The following is a 24,654-nucleotide window of genomic DNA, read 5'->3' as shown; positions in this document are numbered from 1 at the left end:
TTTGGACTAGATGATTGTTGAAGAGTCCTTCTAGATCAAAACTGTATGATTCTAAGTTCTACCTAGAAAATAAGTTTATAGGTTAGGTAATATAACATATGAAAATATATAATGAAAATTCCTATTAATTCTAGCTGGCAATCCTTTTATTCCTTCAAGTTGAAAGCACTTGTAAGTTTACATACAGGTAAAATAAATTATATAGAAACAGAAATTCCAAATTAAATAACAAAAGTACAAGGATAAAAAGCATTAGCTAAAATTTTTTAAATGGTAAATACTACCTTTATTTAAAAAAGTTATACGTGCTAGAAAAAAGCATAAATGATACATGTAAACAATTGTTTACTCAATACTTTTTTTTTCCTTGAAAAAGGTGCAAATGATCTTTAAATGTAAACACAAAGTTGCCAAACATCTTTGTAATTGGGGAAAGGGAGAAGGAGGTTATTCCTTTTAAATGCAGTTAGTCTTATTCAAAGATTTTTCTTGCAAAATATATTGAAAAAAATTTGTCTATGAATACAATGAGGAAAAAAAACTTTAACCACTGAAATTATGTTTTTTCCTAAAAATTTTTAACTTTTTACCAGAAAGTGCAATTTGAGAGAAGTAGTAACAATGGTCTTATAGAATGAAGATAATGATACATTGTTTGTATAAAAGAACCAAGATATTAATAAAATGCCTCAATTGATTTTATACTCTTTAATGTGTGCTATTACATGAACTGAATAATTCATTCCCTTGGAGGCTGTTATTAAAGGTAAGCCTCAGCTTAACTAGGCCTGAGCATCAAGAATAAATTGCATAACAGAATTCACTGCTGGGAGAAGATATTTCTCCCTGCTGGTCCTTGGTAGCAATAAGGAAACAGGAAGGATAGTTGCTTTAGTTGGTAACATTTTTGAGCAAAAACTGTTGCAGAAGCTGCATGTGATTCTCTTGGATTCTCAAGACAGCATATGAGACTTATATATTGTTTTTATAAGAGGCACTGAGCAGAGCTCTAGATCTAGCAGAAACTCTATGAGAATATTATGAAAAAAGGACTAAATAAACAAATTCATACAGAAACAAGACATAAAATTACACTGATGAAAACTGTAGTGTCTGAGTCCTGGTTTTTACTGATTTAGTATCCCTTCTGAATTGTACTATTTAAAATGAGATGTTGCCTTTTCTTGTTTTTTTTTTTTTTTCTTTAGATTTTCAAGTGTTCTGGTGGTTAGTGCAAGAATAATGGCTAGCTAATACATTTTGCATACCTACCGTAATTCCTGGTAATCCTTGTTAGTGGAATCACGTGGATGGAGTGTCTAGCAATAACAGCCAAATCATATATAGCCCTTATGCCCTTATTAAATAGTATTTTCAAACCTAAATCAATACCTTATAAACAAAGTAAGTTTTGCTGCTTGGAATTTTTTTCTTCTTTTCTTTTTTTGTGGGAGGAAGGATAAGTTCAAAACGAAAACAACAAAAAACCATGATAAATTAAAACCAAAAATAAATATTCTTCTGCACAGAGTTGACAATTGTTGTGCATCTTGCAGGTGAAGTACTTTCATTTGTATTTCCATATGTTGAGGCACCGGCAAATAATAAAATTTGTTCTAATGTTTTCTCAAGCTGTACAAAGCTCCAAGGTCAAAGCTCCCCAGAATACAGAGGAATATGTACAAGACTCTGTCTTCTCTATGTTCACCAAATATGGGATTCACAATGTGTCATTTTAATAACTCCTACACCACCCCCTAGCCGACGGTAATTCATCCCGCCATATAACCTGCAAAGAGAGAAACATAATTATATTTTCTAACTGGAAAAAAAAGCACCATTTCTTCCACAACTAAGATGTTATTAACACATTTCTATGTTTTATATTATAACTAATATTTTCAGCTTCACACTAATATTGTCTTCATTCTAAAAATTAGAAGCTGCAGTTGAGCACTGTTGAGTAGCAGGACTGTTTCAGAGATTGACATGCTCTCACTCATAGGAGGCTGTGTGAAGAATGAGAGAGCATCATATTCACTTTTTGCATCAGAACTTTACAACTTTATACCTCACTGACTTCTAACAATTACACAGAATTATATATTCTACAGTTTTGTAATTTTGCCCCAGCTATATTATTGTCCCACCTATGTTTTCCCTGTGCCTAAAATTCTTCAAATATTTATTTTTATCCCTTTGTCTTATATATACTCTGTAAGCCTCCTCAAGTCTTTTATAGAACAAAACTGGATTTGAGTAAAGTCGCACCTAGTTTGTGACAAGATCATCTTCAAAATTAAGGACCTTCCACGGAGAAGAATACTAGACCCTTATCAGCTAGAGGTAGAGTTGGTTTTTAAGTCTGGGATATGTAACTGCAAATATTTAGTTATTAATCTTTCAACAGATGATCCTCAAGAATTTCATGACTATTACTTTGTCATCTATTACTAATTCTATTTAGTGACAGTTACTAAGAAACAAGTCCTCAGATAAGATTATAGTGATTAAGTGACAGTAAATTTGGCTGTCTTCAGAAATTATGCTTACTCAAAATTCCTAGTAAAAATACAAAAGCTGTATATGGAAGAAAATATCCTGCAAGTGAGAGGCCCAAAGCTGCCATTACCTATCCTTTACCATTATTAGGTTTTGCTAAAATGTTACCTTTCCAATGAGGCCTTCCCTGACCACCTTTAAAAACAGATTCCCCTCCCTGTACTCCCTAGCCTCCTCCCCTGCTTTGATATTTGCCATAGCACTTCCATCTACTGGTATGGTACTATTTGTCTCCCTCAATACAATTGGTTAGCTCCAGCAGGGCAAGAAATTTTTTTTTTAGACGGAGTCTTGCTCTGCCACTCAGACTAGAGTACAGTGGTGTGATCTCAGCTCACTGCAACCTCCACCTCCTGGGTTCAAGAGATTCTTGTGCCTCAGCCTCCTTAGTAGCTGGGATTACAGGCAAGCGCTCAGCAGGAATTTTTTGTTGTTGTTGTTTAGTTTTGTATCCCCAGGGCTCAGAGCACTTAGTAAATCCTTTTTTTTTTTTTTTTTGAGATGGAGTCTCGCTCTGTCACCCAGGCTGCAGTGCAATGGCCCAATCTCCGCTCACTGCAACCTCTGCCCCCCAGGTTCAAGCGATTCTCCTGCCTCAGCCTCCCAAGTAGCTGGGATTACAGGTGCCCACCACCCATGCCTGGCTAATTTTTGTATTTTTAGTAGAGACAAGGTTTCACCATGTTGGTCAGGCTGGTCTCGAACTCCTGACCTCAGGTGATCTGCCCACCTTGGTCTCCCAAAGTGCTGAGATTACAGGCATGAGCCACTGTGCCTGGCCATTAGTAAATCTTTACTTAATGAACAGGACTGTAAAAATGTGATGTAGGAGCAAAAAGTACTATGCTGTTATTAGCCTGACTTTAGTTTGTGACCACTGAGTCATATGGAGCTGTGAGACATATGGAGGATCCAAAGCATGTCACTTAAATCTCTGTGAAGGTTGTGGCTTTCCTAGAGATAGACTATAGTTGAATCTAATAGGGTGATGAAAAAACCCAGGTGGATAGTTGCAGGCTTAAAATTAGGAAATGTATTAGAACACAGTAAAGAATGGACTATAAGACTGCCTCTTTTAGAACAGTAACAGTAAAACAGAGCTCAGCTTATCCTTCATGGTCATAAGAAAAATTTCCCAGAATGTCTGCTCCTCAGCTCACATGTCCAGCCTGATATTTCTGGTTGATGTGCAACCTTAACCACTGAGATGGTAACCCTAAACTTGCTTAGGCAAGTAAGCCCATTTTATTGAGAAGGAAACCCCAAATTGCTTAGAAGGCAAAACTGTTTTCTTAGAAGACTAGTATTTAGAATTAAGTACAGATATGCCATACATCAAACCCATAGTACTGTTATTTTTAAAGTTTGAGAATTAACTATATGTTTGGCATTTTAAGTTCTTATAGTGTTTAAGAGAATTTGGCTTTTTAGAGCATCTATAAGATTACTCTTGTGATTCCAGTATAAAATATGATTGAGTAAAGATTTAGACTTAATTATTTTAAGTTTAAAGGTTTAAGATAATTTTGCTAAGTTTGTAAAGGTTTTGAATATTTAAAATAAATGCAAAAGTCACCTAATTTATGTGAAATTGTAAAACTACTTAACTACTTAGGAAAGCTTTATTAGACAATTGAGGATTTAAAAGCAAAGTAAAATTAAACCTAGAAATGAAGTTTAAGTTAAGCTCTCTAAAATAAGATGTAGCCTCCTCCCTAAAAGTTAAAATGGGTTTAAAAATGAAATATTCTTTTTTTAAACATTAATTTTTCAAAAGTAATTGCAATTTGTTTTTCCTAAGCATAGGTTTCCCACAAGAACACCAAAAAATGGCATGGACAGATTTGGAGCCAGACCTAGGTTCTAATTCTAACTCTGTCACTAAATCACTTAGGTAAGTCATTTTATTTCTCAGTGCTTTTGTTTCCTCAGCTGAACATGATCGGACCAGGAAGGAGATTTTTTCCCCTATTTTACTCATCTCTAATTATAAAACTGGACAGTTACTGAAAAGGTGAATTTTGTAATATATCAGCCACTTTAGAGCAATCAAGTCAAAATGAGCCATAAATATGTGTAACTTCAGCCCTCTTCAAAGTACTCCAATGTACTGACCATCCCAGTTCTGATGGTCATGGGCTGTCTCAAGCCCATGATTTCCAAGTCAGTAGTAAGGTGATTTGCCACACAGCTTAAAAGTTACCTCCATGTATTGGCATCAGGATCAAAAACTTCTATGGTCTTCAAGTATGTTGTGCCATCAAAACCTCCTACTGCCATGAGCTGTCCATTGACCACTGCCAGGCCAACCTACAAAACCAAAATATAGTAAGCTGCTGAAGAAACTAGACAATCATTAAGGAAATTCTAGACTGGTTTCTAGATAAATCTGTTTACAAAAGATAATTCTTTATGGCCTTATATTCTGGTTTACTGAAACACAGGGGGAAGATGTAACAACAAAAGTCTATCAAATTATGGGAACTATAAAATTATATATTCAATTAGAATATTCACACAGAATCGAAAACATGTGTTTCTTAAATTTAAAAAAAACTGCTCACTAGGAGTGAGCAAACAACCTTCAAACTGCTCTCACTTCTTTTGGTATTTGCCTGCTCTAATCTTTCTAAATTGCTACTAAAATTCTCTTTAAAAATACAAATCTAGGCCAAGCATGGTACCTCATGCCTGTAATCCCAGCACTTTTGGAAGGCCCAGGTGGGAGCATCACTTGAAGCCTAGAGTTCAAGACCAGCTTGGGCAACACAGTGAGACCTCTATCTCTACAAAACTAAAGTAAAACAGAAAAATAGAAATCTAATCATATTGTCTTTCCTCTTTTAAAAACTTTCTTACTTTGGGAGGCTGAGGTGGGTGGATCGCTTGAGCCCAGGAGTTCGAGACCAGCCTGGGCAACATAGTGAGACTGTCTTTACAAAAAATACAAAAATTAGTTGGGTGTAGTGGGGGCACACCTGTAGTCCCAGCTACCTGGAGGCTGAGGATGGCTTGAGCCTGAAAGGTCGAAGTTGCAGTGAGCTGAGATTGTTCCACTGCACTCCAGTCTGGGCAGCCGAGTGGGACCCTCTCAAAAAAATCTCCTAAAACCAAAACAACTTTCTAAGCCTCCTGACTACTTAAGGATAAGTTTAAAGTCCTTATTATGTTACTCAGGCCCTCCAGAAATCTATCTTAGCCCACTATTTGAGCCTCACCTCCTATAGTTTCCCTTTACTCCTACTAATGAATCCTATGCTGCAGTAAAACTGGATTAACTGCTAGTCCCTGAAGATAATATACATTTTTCATACCTCCACACTTTTGCACATGTTCTCTGGCTGGTGTTTTCTCCCCGCCCCCCCGACCTCTTTCTCCCTCTCTCTCTTTCCCTCTCTGTCTTACTCACAGGGTCTCACTCTGTCACTCAAGCTGCAGTGCAGTGGCAGGATCACAGATCACCATAGTGAAACCGTCTTTACTAAAAATACAAAGAAATAGCCGGGCATGGTGGCACGCACCTGTAGTCCTGTAGTCCTAGCTACTCAGGAGGCTGAGGCAGGAGAATCACTTGAGCCTGGGAGGTGGAGGTTGCAGTGAGCCAAGATCGCACCACTGCACTACAGCCTGGGTGACAGGCTCAAAAAAGAAAACAAAAAAACAGTTCACGATAGCGTCCACCTCCTAGGCTTAAGTGATCCTCCCACCTCAGCTTCTTAAGTTGCTGGGACTACAGGGATGCACCACTACATCTGGCTAATTTTTTTTTTTTTTTTTTTTTGAGGAGGAGGAGTCTCGCTCTGTCGCCCAGGCTGGAGTGCAGTGGCGTGATCTCGGCTCACTGCAAGCTTCGCCTCCCGGGTTCCCGCCATTCTCCCGCCTCAGCCTCCGAGTAGCTGGGACTACAGGCGCCCGCCACCTCGCCCGGCTAGTTTTTTTGTATTTTTAGTAGAGACGGGGTTTCACCGTGTTAGCCAGGAGGGTCTCGATCTCCTGACCTCGTGATCCACCCGCCTCGGCCTCCCAAAGTGCTGGGATTACAGGCTTGAGCCACTGCGCCCGGCCTATCTGGCTAATTTTTAAATTTTTTGTATAGATGGGGTCTCACATGTTGCCCAGACCGGTCTCAAATTCCTGGGCTCAAGTAATCCTGTCTCTGCCTTTCAAAGTGCTGGGATTACAGGCATGAGCCACCGCACCTGGCCCTGGCTACTGTTTTCTGTCTTTTAGAAAAGCTTATTCTTCCTTCATGAGCTAGCTTACATGTGACGGTCTTTGGTAGTGTCTTCACTGACCCAACTCATTCTTACTTCCCCAAAGCAGTAAGCACATTCTCCTATGTTCTTCCATAAAATACGTTAACACCACTGTAGGGTTTATTTATTATAGTTAGCTGTAAACATTTCAATTTCCTTCACTAAATTGGGAGCTACTAAAGGAGAGGAATCATGTCATACTCATTTTTGCTTTCCCAACACATAGCAAACACTTAACAGGAATGTGACTAAGATGCTGTTAGTTGTCAGTAATAAAAAGCCATAGATACGTGAAGGCTTTGACTTGCTGACACCTTCCAGTGGTGTTCCTTGATTTATGCCAACCAGAATTCACTCTCTTTTATCCTCAGATTGTGGAGTGCTTAGCTACTGCTTGCTTCTCCTTCATGTTATGGATGCCTCGATAAACTCCTGACATGATCAGTGGTTAATGGGTTACATTTCGCTCTGAGCAAACATCCCAAGATGGATGAATTCTATACTTCACCCAGAAGTCTCTTATAGTCACAGGCCATCCATGGTCTAGAACATGTCATAGGGGAATCTGATCTGGTCTATACTATACATAGGATAGACTCAAACTAGTTTGTGGAGACTGGGGGTGGGGCCAGATGTATTTTTGCCTAAACATTTGTATTAGTATGCCAACTACTTAGACTATTAGCTAGAAACATTAGGTTGCAATACATAGATCTAATATTAATTTAGATAAGGTAGTAGATAATTTGGGGAGATTGTTTTAGAAAAGCAATGGATACAGGATAAATCATAAAAGCCAGGCACAGTGGCTTATGCCTGTAATCCCAGCACTTTGGGAGGCTGAGGGGGCTGGATCACCTGAGGTCAGGAGTTCGAGACCAGCCTGGCTAACATGGTGAAACCCCATCTCTACTAAAAATACAAAAGTTAGCTGGACATGGTGGCATGTGCCTGTAGTCCCAGCTACTTGGGAGGCTGAGGCAGGAGAACTGCTTGAACCTGGGAGGTGGAAGCTGCAGTGAGCTGAGATTGTGCCACTGCACTCCAGCCTGGGCGACAGAGTGAGACTCCTTCTCAAAAAAAAAAAAAAGAGAAATCCTAAAAAATTATTCTCTAATTAAAGATATGACTGGACATAAAATTTTTAAACTACATGAGATAAAAATAATCAAAAGAAATTCATTATTTTCTAGTGTCAAATTAGCAGGGCTTGATTTACCTAAAAGCATCCTGAATGACCAGTGGGTCAATGAAGAAATGAAGAAATTAAAAATTTCTTGAAACAAATGAAAATGGAAAAACAACATACCAAAACCTATAAAGTGGTTTTAGAAATAAAGTGAAAGTAAAAGGAAAGTTTATAGCAATAAGAGCCTACGTCAAAAAAGTACAAAAACTTCAAATAACCTAACAATGCATCTTAAAGAACTAGAAAAGAACCAAATCCAAAATGAGTAGAAGAAACAATAAAGATCAGAGCAGAAATTAATGAAATTCAAGTGAAAAAACACAAAAGATCAATGAAATGAAAAGTTGACTTTTGAAAGGATAAACAAAATCAACAAACCTTTAGGCAGACTAAGAAAAAAGAGAGAAGGCCCAAATAAATAAAATCAGAGAATAAAAAGGAGACATTACAACTGATACCACAGAAATTCAAAGGATAATTAGAGGCTATTATGAACAAATATATGCCAATAAATTGGAAAATCTAGAAGAAACAGATAAATTCCTAGACACATACAACCTACCAAGATTGACCCATGAAGAAATCCAAAACTGGAACAGACCAATAATAAGTAATGAGGCTGAGTGTGGTGGCTCATGCCTGTAATCTCAGCACTTTGGGAGGCTGAGGTGAATAGATCGCTTGAGCCAAGGAGTTTGAGACCAGCCTGGGCAACATGGCGAAACCCCAACTCTACCAAAAAACAAAAAAACAAAAAACAAAAATTAGCTGGGCATGGTGGTGTGCACCTGTAGTCCCAGCTAATGGGGAGACTAAGGTGGAAGGATGGTTTGAGCCTGGGAGGCGGAGGATGCAGTGAGCCAACACTGTATCACTGCACTCCAACCTTGGTGACAGACCCAGACCCTATCTCAAAACAAAACAAAAAAGTAATGAGATCAAAGCTGTAATAAAATATCTCCCAGCAGAATTGAACAATGATATCACTTAGACACAGGGTGGGGGACATCACATACCAAGGTCTGTAGGGGAGTGGGGGGCTGGGGGAGTGATAGCATTAAGAAAAATACCTAATGTAAATGACGAGTTGATGGGTGCAGCAAACCAACATGGCACATGTAGACCTATGTATCAAACCTGCACATTGTGCACATGTACCCTAGAACTTAAAGTATAATGAAAGAAAAGAAAAGAAAAAAAAAAAATCTCCCAACAAAGAAAAGCCCAGGACCCAATGGCCTCACTGCTGAATCTTATCAAATATTTAAAGAAGAACTAATACCAATCCTATCAAACTACTCCAAACATAGAGGAAGAGGGAACACTTCCAAACTCACTTTAGGAGGCCAGTATTATCCTGATACCCAAACCAGACAAAGACACATCAAAAAAAGAAAACTACAGTCCAATATCCTCCATGAACAATGATGCAAAAATCTTCAACAAAATCCCAGCAAACTGAATTCAGTGACACATTAGAAAGATCATTCATCATGACCAGGTAGAAATTATCCCAGGGATGCAAGAATGGTTCAACATATGCAAATCAATCAGTGTGGTACATCATATCAACAGAATGAAGGACAAAAACCAAATAATCATTTCAATTGATGCTGAAAAAGCATTTGATAAAAGTAAGCATCCCTTCATGATAAAAACCTTTAAAAAACTGGGTATAGAGGGAACATACCTCAACACAATAAAAACCATATATGACAGACCCACAGTAGCGTAATTTACAATGGAGAAAAATGGAAAGCCTTTCCTCTAAGATCTGGAACAAGACAGGCATGCGCACTTTCACCACTGTTATTCAGTATAGTACTGGAAGTCCTAGCTAGAGCAACAGGACAAAAGAAAGAAATAAAGGGCATTCAAATTGGAAAGGAAGAAGTCAAGTTATTCTTCTTTGCAGACAATATGTTCTTATATTTGGAAAAACCTAAAGACTCCACCAAAAAACTATTAAAACTGATAAATTCAGCAAAGCTGCAGGATACAAAATCAAGATACAAAAATCAGTAGCATTTCTATATGCCAACAGCAAACAATCTGAAAAAGAAATCAAGAAAGTAATCCTATTTACAATAACTATAAATAAAATAAAATACACCTAGGAATAAACTGAACCAAAGAAGTGAAAAATATGATGAAAACTAGAAAACACTGATGCAAGAAATTGAAGAGGACACACAAAAATGAAAAGACATTCCATGTTCATGGATTGGAAGAATCAATATTGTTAAACTGTCCATACTATCCAAAACAATCTACAGATTCAATGCAATCCCTACCAAAATACCAATGAGTCTTCACAGAAATAGAAAAAAAAATCCTAAAATGTATATGCAACCACAAAGACCCAGAATAGCCAAAGCTATCTTGAGCAACAAGACCAAAACTGGAGGAATCACATTATCTGACTTCAAATTATACTAAAGAGCTACAGTAACCAAAACAGTATGAGACTAGCATAAAAACAGACACACAGACCAATGGAAAAGAATGGAGAACCCAGAAATAAACCTATACATTTACAGCAAACTGTTTTTTTGACAAAGGTGCCAGGAACGTACATTGGGGAAAGGACAATCTCTTCAATTAATGGTGCTGGGAAAACTGGGTATCTATATGCAGAATCAAACTAGACTCCATTTTTTGCCATACACAAAAATCAAATAAAAATGAAGTAAAGCCTTAAATCTAAGGCCTCAGACAATGACACTGCTAAAAGAAAACACTGGGGAAACTTTCCAGGACATTGGTCTGGGCAAAGATTTTTTTCAGTAATACTCCACAAGCACAGGCAACCAAAGAAAAAATAGACAAATGGGATCACATTAAGTCAAAAAGCTTCTGCACAGCAAAGGAAACAACCAACAAAATGAAGAGACAACCCACTGAATGGGAGAAAACTACCCCTCTGACAAGGGATTAATAACTAGAATATATAAGGGCTCAAACAACTCAATAGAAAAAAATCAAATAATCCAATTAAAAAGTGGGCAAAAGATCTGAATAGACCTTTCTCCAAAGAAGGCATAAAAATAGCAGACAGGTATATGAAAAGGTGCTCAACATCTGATCACTAGAGAAATGGAAATGAAAATTACAATGAGATGTCATCTCACCCCAGTTAAAATGGTTTTTATCCAAAAGTCAGGCCATAATGATTGCTGATAAAGATGCAGAGAAAAGGGAACCCTCCTACACTGCTGGTGGAAATGTAAATTAGTACAACAGTTTGGAGGTTCCTCAAAAAACTAAGAATAGAAATATCATATGATCCAGCAATCTAATTGCTAGGTATATACCCCAAAGAAAGGAAATCAGTATATTGAAGAGATATCTGCACTCCCATGTTTATTGCAGCACTATTAATAGCCAAGATTTGGAAGCAACCTAAGTGTCCATAACTCCACTTACTCCACTACGGCGTGATGTCATGGCCACCACTGGAGACCACTGGTTGGTTCTGGGGTTGTATCTCTCAGCACTGCTCAGCTCTGTAGTGTCATCTCTACCTCCTACAGCATAGATCATGTCCTGATACACTGCACAGCCTAGGTGTTTCCTCCGGGTCCCCATAGGGGCTATAGTGTGCCATCTGTTTTCCTGAGGATTGTAACGTTCCACTGTAGGGAAAAGAAAAACCAGTAAGTGAGCATTCAACTATTTCCTCTCACCTCCAGTTTTCTTTATAGCCACTGATACTTTGTGATAACATATTTTCAACACATGATCTGATTTTTGCTTCTGAGAAGGATTTGTATACCTTTGGACAATACCACATATACTCTCATCAGGGGCTGGTTTCTTCTAGGTATGGTACAGTGGAAAGGGCATGTGTTGGGATCCAGATACTCTGGTTCTAGTTTTATCTAAATGACTAATTAGCTACATGACTCTCAGCCTCACTCTCCTTATCATTCAATGGGGAGCCTGACTACATGATCAATAAGCACCATTCAGTACTAATAATTTATCATCATAATCAGACAACTTCTGTACTCCTGTATTCCTTCCCTATAGCATAGTGCATTTTAAGCTTCTGAAGAGAAGACATGTGATAATGAATCTGGTGTGACTGTCATATTGACAATATCCTTAGGCAAAAATACCCATAATATCTAAATAGAAAGGAATAACAAACCAGGCCAGGTGCAGTGGCTCACGCTTATAATTCCAGCACTTTAGGAGGCTGAGGTGGGTGGATCACTTGAGCTCAGGAGTTTGAGACCAGCCTGGGCAACACGGCGAAACTCCATCTCTACTAAAAACACAAAAATCAGCCAGGCCTGGTGGCACACACCTATAATCCCAGCTACTCAGGAGGCTGAAGTGGGAGGACTGCTTGAGCCCTGGAGGTTGCAGTGAGCCAAGATCATGCCACTGGATTCCAGCCTGGGTGACAGAGCGAGACCCTATCATAAAAATAAAAACAAAAACAAAAACAAAAACAAAACCCAAACAAATGAATTTGTAGTTCTAAGCTTTTATTTATTCTTAGATTATAATATAGAGTACGTTGTGGGTTTTTTTGAGGAGAAGTTGTGATGGAGGAAAAGGAACTACTTATATAAGAAAGTAGTTTTTAAAATTCATTATACATTTCCAGCAGCTTGTAAAGCAGGGGAAGAAACAAATATTTGGGGAATGTACTCAGAATATTGACTACAGTAGGAGCTGAGGAAGAGCTGAGAGCTGCACTCTGCTGGAGGGATAATCAAGCATTTTCCTAATAAATTGTAGGATAACCTGGAGTTTCTACACTTTTTGTAGGAGGACTCTCCAGGAAAACGTTCTGCTTTTGGGTAACATGATTGCCTTTGGGAGGGACTAACCTGTGTTGAGTGGAGATGTCCCGTCAGAGCCACCTACAGCATATAAGAACCCTCCTAACACAGCCACAGCCACACCTAGTCTTCTGGTACTCATAGAAGCTACCCGAGTCCACTTGTTCTCCTTCGGATCATACCTGTAGTGAGGGAAACCAGACTGTATGCTTGTTCTTATTAAGTGAAGCCTTTTTCATAAGCTCTGAAATCACACTAAAGATATACTGAGTACACAGACTTGCTATAGTCAAATGTGCAATGAAAATCTAACATTTTACTTAGTCATTAGAAAAACATCTTAGAATTTATATCTGTGCCAGCTATTAAGCTATTTTTATTAAGCTATTTTCTACACTCAGACTTGGAAAATGTCCCAAGGAAAGAAGAAAACAACCTATGACCTCAGCTCACATAACACAGGCTCTTTTTTTTTTTTTTTTTTTTTTTGAGACGGAGTCTTGCTCTGTCGCCCAGGCTGGAGTGCAGTGGCACAATCTCAGTTCACTGCAAACTCCACCTCCCGGGTTCACGCCATTCTCCTGCCTCAGCCTCCTGAGCAGTGGGGACTACAGGTGCCTGCCACCTCGCCTGGCTAATTTTTTGTATTTTTAGTAGAGACGGGGTTTCACCGTGTTAGCTAGAATGCTCTCGATCTCCTGACCTCGTGATCCGCCCGCCTGGGCCTCCCAAAGTGTTGGGGTTACAGGCATGAGCCACCGCGCCCGGCCGGCAATACAGGCTCTTTCTTCAATGGAATTTTAGTTCATCTGGTCATTACTTTGAAATGCCTCTGATGTATTTTAAAATGATTTTTGTAATTTGTCTTTTTTTCCTAGTTGTTGTAGTGGGGGTGATGGCTGTTACTCTCTACTATATCCTATTTGGAAGTAGAAGTCTTTTGCATAGTTCTTTGAAACAATCTTTTTATTATAAAATAAAACTCAAATACAGAGAGCCACACAAAATAAATGTATAGTTTAAGAGTTATTATCAGGAAAGCCCCCTTGTAAACACCACCCAAGCCAAGAAAAAGAACTTTGCATGCCACTCTGGAAGCCCTGCAATGTGTCCTTTTCCAGTCTATCTTCTCCTCTCCACAAATCACCATTATCCTGACTTTTAACAGTTATCACTTCCTTGTGTTTATCGTTTTATCACTCAAGTGTCATCCCTAGACACTTCAGTCTTACTTAACATTACATTTAGAAAAATTTTCATTAATATTTATTTAAAAATAGGGGTCTTGCTGTGTTGACCAGGCTAGTCTCAAACTCCTGGCCTCAAGCAATCCTCTCACCTCAGCCCCCCAAAGCACTGGGATTACAGGTGAGTCACTGTGCCTGGCTGAGACTTAAATAAATAAATAAATAAAAATAAAATTTAAAAAGGCTGAGTGTGGTGGTTCATACCTGTAATCCCAGCACTTTGGAAGGCTAAGGCTGGAGGACTGCTTGAGGCCACAAGTTTGAGTTCAAGACCTGCCTGGTCAACACAGAGAGACCTTATCTCTATTAAAAAATTGGAAAAAAAAATTAGCCAGTCATGGTGGTGTTCACTTGCAGTCCCAGTTGCTTGGGAGGCTGAGGCAGGGATTGCTTGAGACAGTTGTGAGCTATTATTGCACCACTGCACTCCAGCCTGGGTGACAGAGTGAGACACTGTCTCTAAAAAAATTAAAGAGTCTCTTATTATCTACAGGTTTTCCCTCCATTCCTTTTCCTCCCTGCAATTCATCTTAGAACCTAGAGTGTATGACAATTTTCCCCATAATATGGATTTGGTTGACTGTACATTCATAGTGCAGTTCAATCTGTTGCTCTGTCCTTTTTATGTTGGGCAAACTGGTAGTTGGATCTAGAACTTTGATCAGACTATGTTTGGTTCCTTTAACAAGACTACAGAAGGTGGTATGTTAGCAGCTGTTTATCAATGTCTAGATACACTAATTTACTGAGTGTTTCAAAATGATAATATTCTATCACTTATTTTATTTTATTGGGATAATTTTATAAAGAAACAATCCTTTTATCTACTATTTGGTTACTCAATTGATATAATAATACAGTTCATATAAGAAAGGCAGGATATATGCTCTCTTCTTTCACTTTATTTACATGTTTTGAGATAATAAATTTGTTCCCTATGATCTTCCAAAGGCAATAATTAGCCTTAAAAAATTTAACATTAAGAACTCATAGATTTAAGTGTATTTATTGGATTTCAATCTATTGCAATTATCCCTTTTAAAGCTGAAATTATCTTATCTTTGGTCAGTGGGAACATCTTCAAGTTGGCTGAGTCTTTTTGACTCTTAGCAGTCTCTGACAGCTTGCTTGCTATTTGGTATGACAAGAGGGTACAGACTCATCTGCACATTTCCTGTTCTAAACCTAGAATCAGACATTTTTCCAAAGCTCTGGTTTAAGTGGGAAATAAAATTTCAAGATACAATCTGGAAGCAGAGATGTTCACTGACACTTTATTTCTAGGCTTTCTCAGTTGACAAGCTAGAATATATAGAAATTTTTTCAAAAGAAGAATTTAGTTCAAATTCATACTCAGGACTACAAGATACTTTATTTAACTTCTATTTTACAACCTTTTCTTCTTCTACCTCCACACTCTGGTTTTCAAGGACAAAGGAGAGAACAGAATTAGAATAATCCACACTCATTTCCTTTATTCTACATTTATACACGTAGCAGAATAGCAATATTATCACTAATATCCCTTAGAACAATTAAAATTCCTTTTTGCATACCTCTTCTTTGTACTACATTTACAAGGATTGAGTACATAGCTAGAGCATACTACACTCTCTCCCTTTTATGTTTTTATTTTTTATTTTTTTTTGAGATGGAGTCTGGCTCTGTCGCCCAGGCTGGAGTGCAGTGGCCGGATCTCAGCTCACTGCAAGCTCTGCCTTCCAGGTTCACACCATTCTCCTGCCTCAGCCTCCCGAGTAGCTGGGACTACAGGCGCCACCACCTCGCCCGGCTAGTTTTTTGTATTTTTTAGTAGAGACGGGGTTTCACCATGTTAGCCAGGATGGTCTCGATCTCCTGACCTTGTGATCCACCTGTCTCAGCCTCCCAAAGTGCTGGGATTACAGGTGTGAACCATGTGGTCCAGCCCTTCTGTCAATGTCTTTCTAGTAATTCTGTCTGAAGTTTGTTCTCCTACAGGGCTCAAGAGAACAAGATTCCCTAATCTCTTACATGTTGATAACAGCTGTCTGTGTCCTTTGTACTTCAAAGTTGGCTTCTCAAGGTATAAAATGCTTGGCTCACATTTTTCTTGAATGTCTAAAACATGCCATTCTATTTTCTTCTGGCATGAAGTACTACTTTTAAAAAGCCAGATGATAATCTAAGTTTCTTTTCCTTATAAGTAACATGTACTTTTTTGTAGATACCTAAGTAATTTTTTCTTTAAGGTACAGTCATGTTATTGCATATGTCTTGGTGTTCTGGGTCAATATTTGAAGGATATAATGTATTCTTTCAAAAAAGTTTCAATTTTTTTTAATTACAGGAAAGTAATTTTGAATTACAGTTCTTAATATTCGTTCTGTTTCGTTGCTTTGGTTTTCTTCTTTAAGGACTGCTATGACCTGTATAATAGATTTTTACCTATTTTCAATATTTGTTGCTATCTCTCAAATGCTCTCTTGATTTTTTTCTATTTATTTATTTATTTTTTTGAGAGAGAGTTCTGCTCTTGATGACCAGGGTGGAGCTCAATGGCGCGATCTCGGCTCACTGCAACCTCCACCTCCTGGGTTCAAGCCTCCCAAGCAGCTGGGATTACAGGTGCCTGCCACCACATCTGGCTAATTCTGTATTATTCATAGAGACGGGGTTTCACCATGTTAGTCAGGCTGGTCTTGAACTCCTGACCTCAGGTGCTCCACCCCCCCCTTCAGCCTCCCAAAGTGCTGGAATTACAGGCATGAGCCACTGTGCCCGCCCTTGATTTCTTTTTGACCTTAAAATATTTGCTCTTTTCGGCCGGGCGCGGTGGCTCAAGCCTGTAATCCCAGCACTTTGGGAGGCCGAGACGGGCGGATCACGAGGTCAGGAGATTGAGACCATCCTGGCTAACACGGTGAAACCCCGTCTCTACTAAAAAATACAAAAAACTAGCCGGGCGAGGTGGCGGGCGCCTGTAGTCCCAGCTACTCGGGAGGTTGAGGCAGGAGAATGGCGTAAACCCAGAAGGTGGAGCTTGCAGTGAGCTGAGATCTGGCCACTGCACTCCAGCCCGGGCGACAGAGCGAGACTCCGTCTCAAACAAACAAAAAAAAATTTGCTCTTTTCGACTTCTATTTGTCTTACGGCATTATCTGTTTTGCTTATTCTCCTTTAATCTTCATTCTGAAATGATTTTTCCTTTCATTTCTAATACTTTTCTGAGTTCTGTCACTTCACTTCTGAATTTTTCTACTTCTGATTTATGTAGTTTCATATCTTGTATCATTTCCTTAATGTCTTTTATCACATTTTGAAACAGTTAAGGTTTTGATGTGTAGGTGTGTCTTTCTAGTGTGCTTTTATTGTCTGTAGAGATGTTATTCTGCTGCTTATTCTCTCTTCTTATATTAACTTTGTATGGAATCTAATCTCAATACTTTGCTATTTCATTTTTACATGAAGTGAGTTTTCCTGAACTTTTAGAAATGGGGTGAGTGGTTTGGTTTGTAATAGTTTTTCTAACTTTGTGGAGCTCCTTCTTTTTTTAAAGTAGTAGTAAAAAATATAGTGCCTTGCCTTCAGAGATTATTACTTAAATTTTTTTATTTTTAATTTTTGTGTATATATTTATGGGGTATATGAGACGTTTTGATACATGTATGCAATGTGAAATAATCACATCATAAAGAATGGGGTATCCTTAAATTTTTTTTTTTTTTTTTTTCTGAGACAGGGTCTCACTCTATTACCCTCGCTGGGGTGCAGTGGAGCGATCATGGCTCACTGTAGCCTTGACCTCCCAGCAATCCTCTCACTTCAGCCTCCTGAGTAACTGGGACCACAGGCATGTGCCACTACACCTGGCTAATTTTTTTATTTTTTGGAGAGACAAGGTCTCACTGTGTTGCGCATGCTAGTTTTGAAATCCTGGACTCGGCCGGGCGCGGTGGCTCAAGCCTGTAATCCCAGCACTTTGGGAGGCCGAGACGGGTGGATCACAAGGTCAGGAGATCGAGACCATCCTGGTCTACACGGTGAAACCCGGTCTCTACTAAAAAATACAAAAAACTAGCCGGGCGAGATGGCGGGCGCCTGTAGTCCCAGCTACTCGGGAGGCTGAGGCAGGAGAATGGCGTAAACCCGGGAGGCGGAGCTTGCAGTGAGCCGAGATCGCGCCACTGCACTCCAGCCTGGGCGACAGAGCGAGACTCTGTCTCAAAAAAAAAAAAAAAAAAGAAATCCTGGACTCAAGCAACCCTCCCACCTAGGCCTCCCAAAGTGTTGGGATTATGGGTGTGAGCCACAGCGCCTAGCCCAGTGATTTACTATTCACTGCCTTACTTTTGTCTTGGCTTTCTCTTTTCAAGGAAAACAAAGGCATCTGTTACCCTCATCCTGCTTAATTTTGATTCTACTCCCAGAAGTTTCTCCTCAGTGTAGAGTCCTGACCTGGAAGGTTATCCTGGCTGATCAGTTTTGAGAGTTCCCAGGGACTAGATGGCTCTAACCCAGCTGGTTCCCAACCAGGTGTTATTTTTTTCCCCTTCATCCCCCCTTTCTCATCCCCTAGGTAACATCTGGCAATGTTTGGAGACATTTTTGGTTATCACAACCAGGCATGTGCTTCTGGTACTTAGTTGGTAGAGGCTATGGATGCTGTTAAACATCCTACAATGCACAGGACAGTCCCCTACAACAAAGAATTGTCTGACCCAAAACGCCAGTAGTGCTGAGGTTGAGAAACCTTCTTCTAAATCCTTCAGGTCTTATTGAGGTCTTGCACTTAAACTCTCTGGCAGTGGACAAAACTGGTCCTAATTTCAGTTGCTGATAAATTTTCCCCTTGTGATTTCTTGTGACTATGTATTAGCTAGTTTGAGGTTCTTTTGTTCTTAGATGTGTCAGACATCCAATTGCTTCTTTCTGATTTCTCCTGAAGATACTAATACCATGCAGGTCTTGTGGCTAATGGTAGTTTGTCTTTGCCCATTTGTGTTTTGGAGTTTGTGAGGATATCCTTTCCTTTAGTTTTGTCTTTAATTTTGTTCACAGGTTCTGATTTTTAAATTGTGGTAAAATACACATAATATAACATAAAATTTACCATCTTAACCATGTTTTAACTGTTTAGTAGTGTTAAGTATATTCACATTGTTGTGTAACTCCAATCTCCAGAACTAGTACATAGGTTTTTAGCCTTGCTATCTATTACTCTATCTGTTTTTACGTGGGTATTTGGAGATATTAAAAAACTATGCCATCACTGCTGCTAACCTCCTGTACTGAGTTTTGAAAGTGAAAAAATCTTGACAGAGAGATAAAAGGGAACTGGCATAGCTTTCAAGAGTTATCTTCTATTTTATCTGTACTGACAACAGTTAAACTTTTCAACATATACATGGTAAACTAGTAAATGCTACCTCAAAAATTTTAGAGTCATGACTCATTTCTTTTTAAGAAGGATGAAATATATGTTCTCATCAGTAATCATAGCACATGAGACTCTAAAATCTGACAGAAGAAATTAAGAACAAAATCTGTTCCACCAAAATTAACTATTTGTACACTAGTATAAAGTGACTATGGCAGCCCACCTAGATTTCCCTAAGCATATTTCAATGATTAATGAGAGTCTATATACAAAATACTTTAAGCTTTTTATCAGATGTCCTATACAAAGTTTTATTACTTAATGATTTCTCTGAGGGAAGTCTGAGTAGAGTCATGCATTAAGTATACTCCAGGTAGATTCGGGAAAAAAATCAGAACAGATTTCACAAGTGGTATGCTTGATATATATAGAATGTAATCTGAAATACATTTCTAACATTTCAATGTTAGGTACAATCAACATGGCAGTTGAAAAACTCAGGTTATGTGCCCCAAAGCATAGGCAACAAAAGCAAAAAAAGTACGATTATGTCAAACTAAAAGGCTTCTGCATGGCAAAGGAAACAATCAACAGAGTGAAGAGACAATCTACAGAGTGGGAGAATATATTTGCAAACCATACATCTCATAAAAGGTTAATACTGAAAATATATAAGGAACTTAAACAACTCAACAGCAAGAAAACAAACAATCTGATTTAAAAATGGACAAAGGACCTGAACAGATATTTTTCAAAAGAACACATACAAATGGCTAAGTATATGAGAAAATGCTCAATTATCACTGATCATCAGGGAAATGCAAATTACAATCACAAAGAAATATCATGTCACACTTGTTAGAATGGCTACTATATAAAAAAAAGAAAGATAATAAATATTGGCAAGAATATGGAGAAAAGGAAACCCTTGCACTCTATTGATGAGAATGTAAACTAGTATAGCCATTACAGAAAACAGTATAGAGGTTCCTCGAAAAATTAAAAATACAACTATCATATGATCCAGTAATCCCACTACTAAGTATATATTCAATGGAAATAAGTATGTTGAAGATACCTGTACTTTCATATTCATTGCAGCATTATTTACAATAGATATGAAGTTAAGCTAAATGTACCTCAACAGATGAATGGATACAGAAAATATGGCATATATGAATAGAATACTATTCAGTCTTAAAAAAGAAAGAAATCCTGGCATTTGTGATGGCATGGATAAACCTGGAGGACATTAAGTGAAACAAGCTACACATAGACAAATATTGCATGATCTCACTTATATAAGGAATCTAAAAAAGTTGAACTCATGGAGGTAGAGAGTAGAATGGTGGTTACCAGGGGCTGGCAAGGTGAGGGGCAGTGAGGAAATCTTGGTAAATGAATACAAAATTTCAGTTAGAGAGAAGGAATAAATTCAAGGACTCTAATGTACAACATAGTAACTATAGTTAATAACAATGTATTATACACTTGAGAGTAGATTTTAAGTGTTCTCACCACAAATAAATCATAAGTATGTGAGGTAATAAATATGTTAATTAGCTTGATTTAGCCATTCCACCAGCTATACATATTTCAAAACATCATGCTGTGCACTATGAATATATACAATTTTTGTTAATTAAAAAAAAACTTTTTTTAGATCTTTCATTTTCCTAGACTTTAAGATCAACTAAAGACTTTTTCCTGAAAGCCTATGGGAAAGCCACTGAATAGTGGATCCTCCAATGTCCTAAATTCAGCTGCACTTGTTTCTTTTCTTTTTTTTTTTCCTGGATACAGGGTCTCACTTTGTACCCAGGCTGGAGTGCAGTGGCATTATCTCAGCTCACTGCAGCCTCAACTTCCTGGGCTCAAGTGATCCTCTCGCCTCAGCCCCACAAGTAGCTGGGACTACAGGCATGCACCGCCATGCCCGCTAATTTTTTTTTTTTTTTTTTTTTAATCTCACCATGTTGCCTAGGCTGATCTTGAACTCCTGAGCTCAAGCAATCCACCTGCCTTGGCGTTCCAAAGTGCTAGGATTACAGGTGTGAGCCACCATGCCCGGCCTGTACTTGTTTCTTTTAAAGAGCTCTATGTTCTTTAAAATAAAAATACAGAAAATGACTTAAAAAAAAATCACCTCTCAACAATGTTGAGGCAAGACACGCCATCCTGGCCACCCACAGCATAGAGAAAGCCTCCAAGTACTGCTACACCAACACTTGTCCTGCAGGTGCTTGTAGGGGCCACATCACTGCTCCACTGGTTTGTTTTGGGGTCATACCTGAAAAGAACATACCAAGAGGAGAGTTTGTATTACACAAAGGATGCTTGGCTATGTTTACATATTCTAAATCCATGGATTTATACGATATATATTCTTTCCCCTAAGTATGGGCTGATTAATAACAACTAAAACATTTGAAAATCTGGTTTGTGTTTTTATTTTTTATGTATGAATATATTTTCTTTTAAAAAATCAGAATATTATTGATAAAGCTAAATCCCTCCTTGAGTTCCACCTGAATTCTGGTCTCTTCACATTTTGATTTGGCATATATCCTTCAAGACTTTTCAGTAAAATATATATAGGTATATATGCATCCACATATATGTATTTCTTTATATGCAAGCATGTTTTCTTCACATAAATAATACCACACAGTAGGCACTGCTTTTTCCCTCAACATTTTTTGAAATCTATTTATGCTAATATAGCTCCAGATTTTTCTTTTTAATTATTTTACTATTATATGTGTTATACATTATTTAATTATATTCCTACTGATACACCCCTTAGGCTGTTTCTGATATTTTACAATTAAAAATAATGTTCATCCTTGTACATTTCTCTTTGTGTGAATGGGTGATAGGTAGAATTACTGTAGCAAATAGTATGCTTAATTGTTTTTTTTGTGTGTGTGTGAGATGGAGTCTGGCTCTGTTGCACGGGCTGGGGTACAGTGGCGCAATCTTGGCTCACTGCACACTCCGCCTCCTGGGTTCACGCCATTCTCCTGCCTCAGCCTCCTGAGTAGCTGGGACTACAGGCGCCTGCCACAACACCTGGCTCATTTTTTTGTATTTTTAGTAGAGACGGGGTTTCACCGTGTTAGCCAGGATTGTCTTGATCTCCTCACCTCGTGATCCACCCACCTTGGCCTCCCAAAGAGCTGGGATTACAAGTGTAAGCCACCGTGCCCAGCCGAGTATGCTGAATTTTTTAAAATACTATCAAATTGCTCTTTTTGTAGTTATATCTTCTTTTTTCAATTTCATTTCTTTTGTTTGTTGGGTTTTATTGCTTTTTTAGTAATGATTTAAAAGCATGATTCATTTATTTTGTATCTTTCTTATTTCCAAATGCATATAAGTTATATTAATGTATCTAAGCTAAAATTCATGTAAATTTCCCTCTGGGTACCACCTTAGTTGCATTCTATCCATTTTGATATACATAGGCTAAATTGTTAAAGTATAAACATTTAGCTATTTCTACTCTTATTTCTTTAACCCATCGATTTTTTTTTAACTGTGATGTGTTTTTTTTCCCCCCCATAAGTTATTGGGGTATCGGGGTACACGTGGTATTTAGTTACATGAGTAAGTTCTTTAGTGGTGATTTATGAGATTTTAGTGCATGCACCAGTATACATGGCACCATATTTGTAATCTTTTATCCCTCAACCCCCTCCCACTCTTCCCCCCAAGTCCCCAAAGTACACTGTATCATTCTTATGCCTTTGAGTCCTCATAGCTTAGCTCCCACATATCAGTGAGAACATACGATGTTTGGTTTTCCATTCTGAGTTGCGTCGCTTAGAATAATAGTCTCTAATCTCATCCAGGTCACTGCAAATGCTGTTAATTCATTCCTTTTTATGGCTGCATAGTATTCCATCATCTATATACACCACAGTTTCTTTATCCACTCATTGATTGATGGGCATTTGGTTTGCTTCCATGATTTTGCAATTGTGAATTGGGCTGCTAGAAACGTGCGTGTACAAGTATCATTTTTGATTAATGACTTCTTTTCCTCTGGGTAGATACCCAGTAGTGGGATTACTGGATCAAATGGTAGTTCTACTTTTAGTTCTTTAAGGAATCTCTGCACTGTTTTCCATAGTGGCTGTACTAGTTTACATTGCCACCAGCAGTGTAGAAGTGTTCCCTGTTCACAGCATCCACGCCAACATCTACTGGTTTTTGATTTTTTTATTATGGCCATCCTTGCAGGAGTAAGGTGGTATCACATTGTGGTTCTCATTTGCATTTCCCTGATCATTGTGATGTTGAGCATTTTTTCATGTTTGTTGGCAATTTGTATATCTTCTTTTGAGAATTGTTTATTCATGTCCTGAGCCCACTTTTTGATAGGATTTTTTTTCTCACTGACTTGAGTTCGTTGTAGATTCCAGATATTAGTTGTTTTTCAGATGTATAGATTGCGAAGATTTTCTCACACTCTGTGGGTTGTCTGTTTACTCTGCTGACTGTTCCTTTTGCCATGCAACAGCTCTTCAGTTTAATTAGGTCCCAGCTATTTATCTTTTGTTTTTATTGCATTTGCTTTTGGGTTTCTGGTCATGAAATCCTTGCCTAAGCCAATATCAAGAAGGGTTTTTCCAATGTTATCTTCTAGAATTTTTACAGTTTCAGGTCTTAGGGTTTAAGTCCTTAATCCATCTTGAGTTGATTTTTGTATAATATGAGAGATGAGGATCCAGTTTCGTTTCCTTATATGTGGCTAGCTAATTATCCCAGCACCATTTGTTGAAAAGAGTGTTCTTGCCCCTCTTTATGTTTTTCTTTTTTTTTTTTTTGAGACAGAGTCTTGCTCTGTCGCCCAGGCTGGAGTGCAGTGGCCGGATCTCAGCTCACTGCAAGCTCCGCCTCCTGGGTTTACGCCATTCTCCTGCCTCAGCCTCCCAGGTAGCTGGGACTACAGGCGCCTGCCACCTCGCCTGGCTAGTTTTTTGTATTTTTTTTTTAGTAGAGACGGGGTTTCACCATGTTAGCCAGGATGGTCTTGATCTCCTGACCTCGTGATCCGCCCGTCTCAGCCTCCCAAAGTGCTGGGATTACAGGCTTGAGCCACCGCGCCTGGCCTTTTATGTTTTTCTTTGCTTTGTTGAAGATCAGTTGGCTGTAAGTATTTGGGTTTATTTCTGGGTTCTCTATTCTGTTCCATTGGTCTATGTGCCTATTTTTATACCAGTACCACACTGTTTTGGTG

General features: G+C 38.4%; 1 protein-coding gene across 4 annotated transcripts in view; it reads right to left on the bottom strand.

Moving 5' to 3' along the window:
• Positions 1 to 252: 252 nt before the first annotated feature.
• The window catches only part of KLHL20 (kelch like family member 20), a 63,375-nt gene continuing 38,973 nt past the window's right edge, over positions 253 to 24,654 (bottom strand). For 3 of the 4 annotated variants that reach the window (XM_033195705.1, XM_033195703.1, XM_033195704.1), the window contains 5 exons: positions 21,556 to 21,699; positions 12,852 to 12,985; positions 11,434 to 11,642; positions 4,766 to 4,872; positions 270 to 1,789 (listed from right to left, as the gene is read on the bottom strand). In XM_033195705.1, the coding sequence (XP_033051596.1) occupies positions 1,705 to 1,789; positions 4,766 to 4,872; positions 11,434 to 11,642; positions 12,852 to 12,985; positions 21,556 to 21,699 (679 nt within the window). In that variant the 3' untranslated portion in view covers positions 270 to 1,704. Of the gene's footprint in view, positions 1,790 to 4,765; positions 4,873 to 11,433; positions 11,643 to 12,851; positions 12,986 to 21,555; positions 21,700 to 24,654 lie in introns of all 4 variants that reach the window. The other variant, XM_033195702.1, reaches the window with a different exon arrangement.

The sequence above is a fragment of the Trachypithecus francoisi genome, unplaced genomic scaffold (assembly GCF_009764315.1).
Source record: "Trachypithecus francoisi isolate TF-2019V2 unplaced genomic scaffold, Tfra_2.0 Lachesis_group5, whole genome shotgun sequence".
NCBI lineage: Eukaryota > Metazoa > Chordata > Mammalia > Primates > Cercopithecidae > Trachypithecus > Trachypithecus francoisi.
The sequence above is the reverse complement of the archived record's forward strand: the minus strand, read 5'-3'. Positions and strand labels throughout refer to the sequence as shown.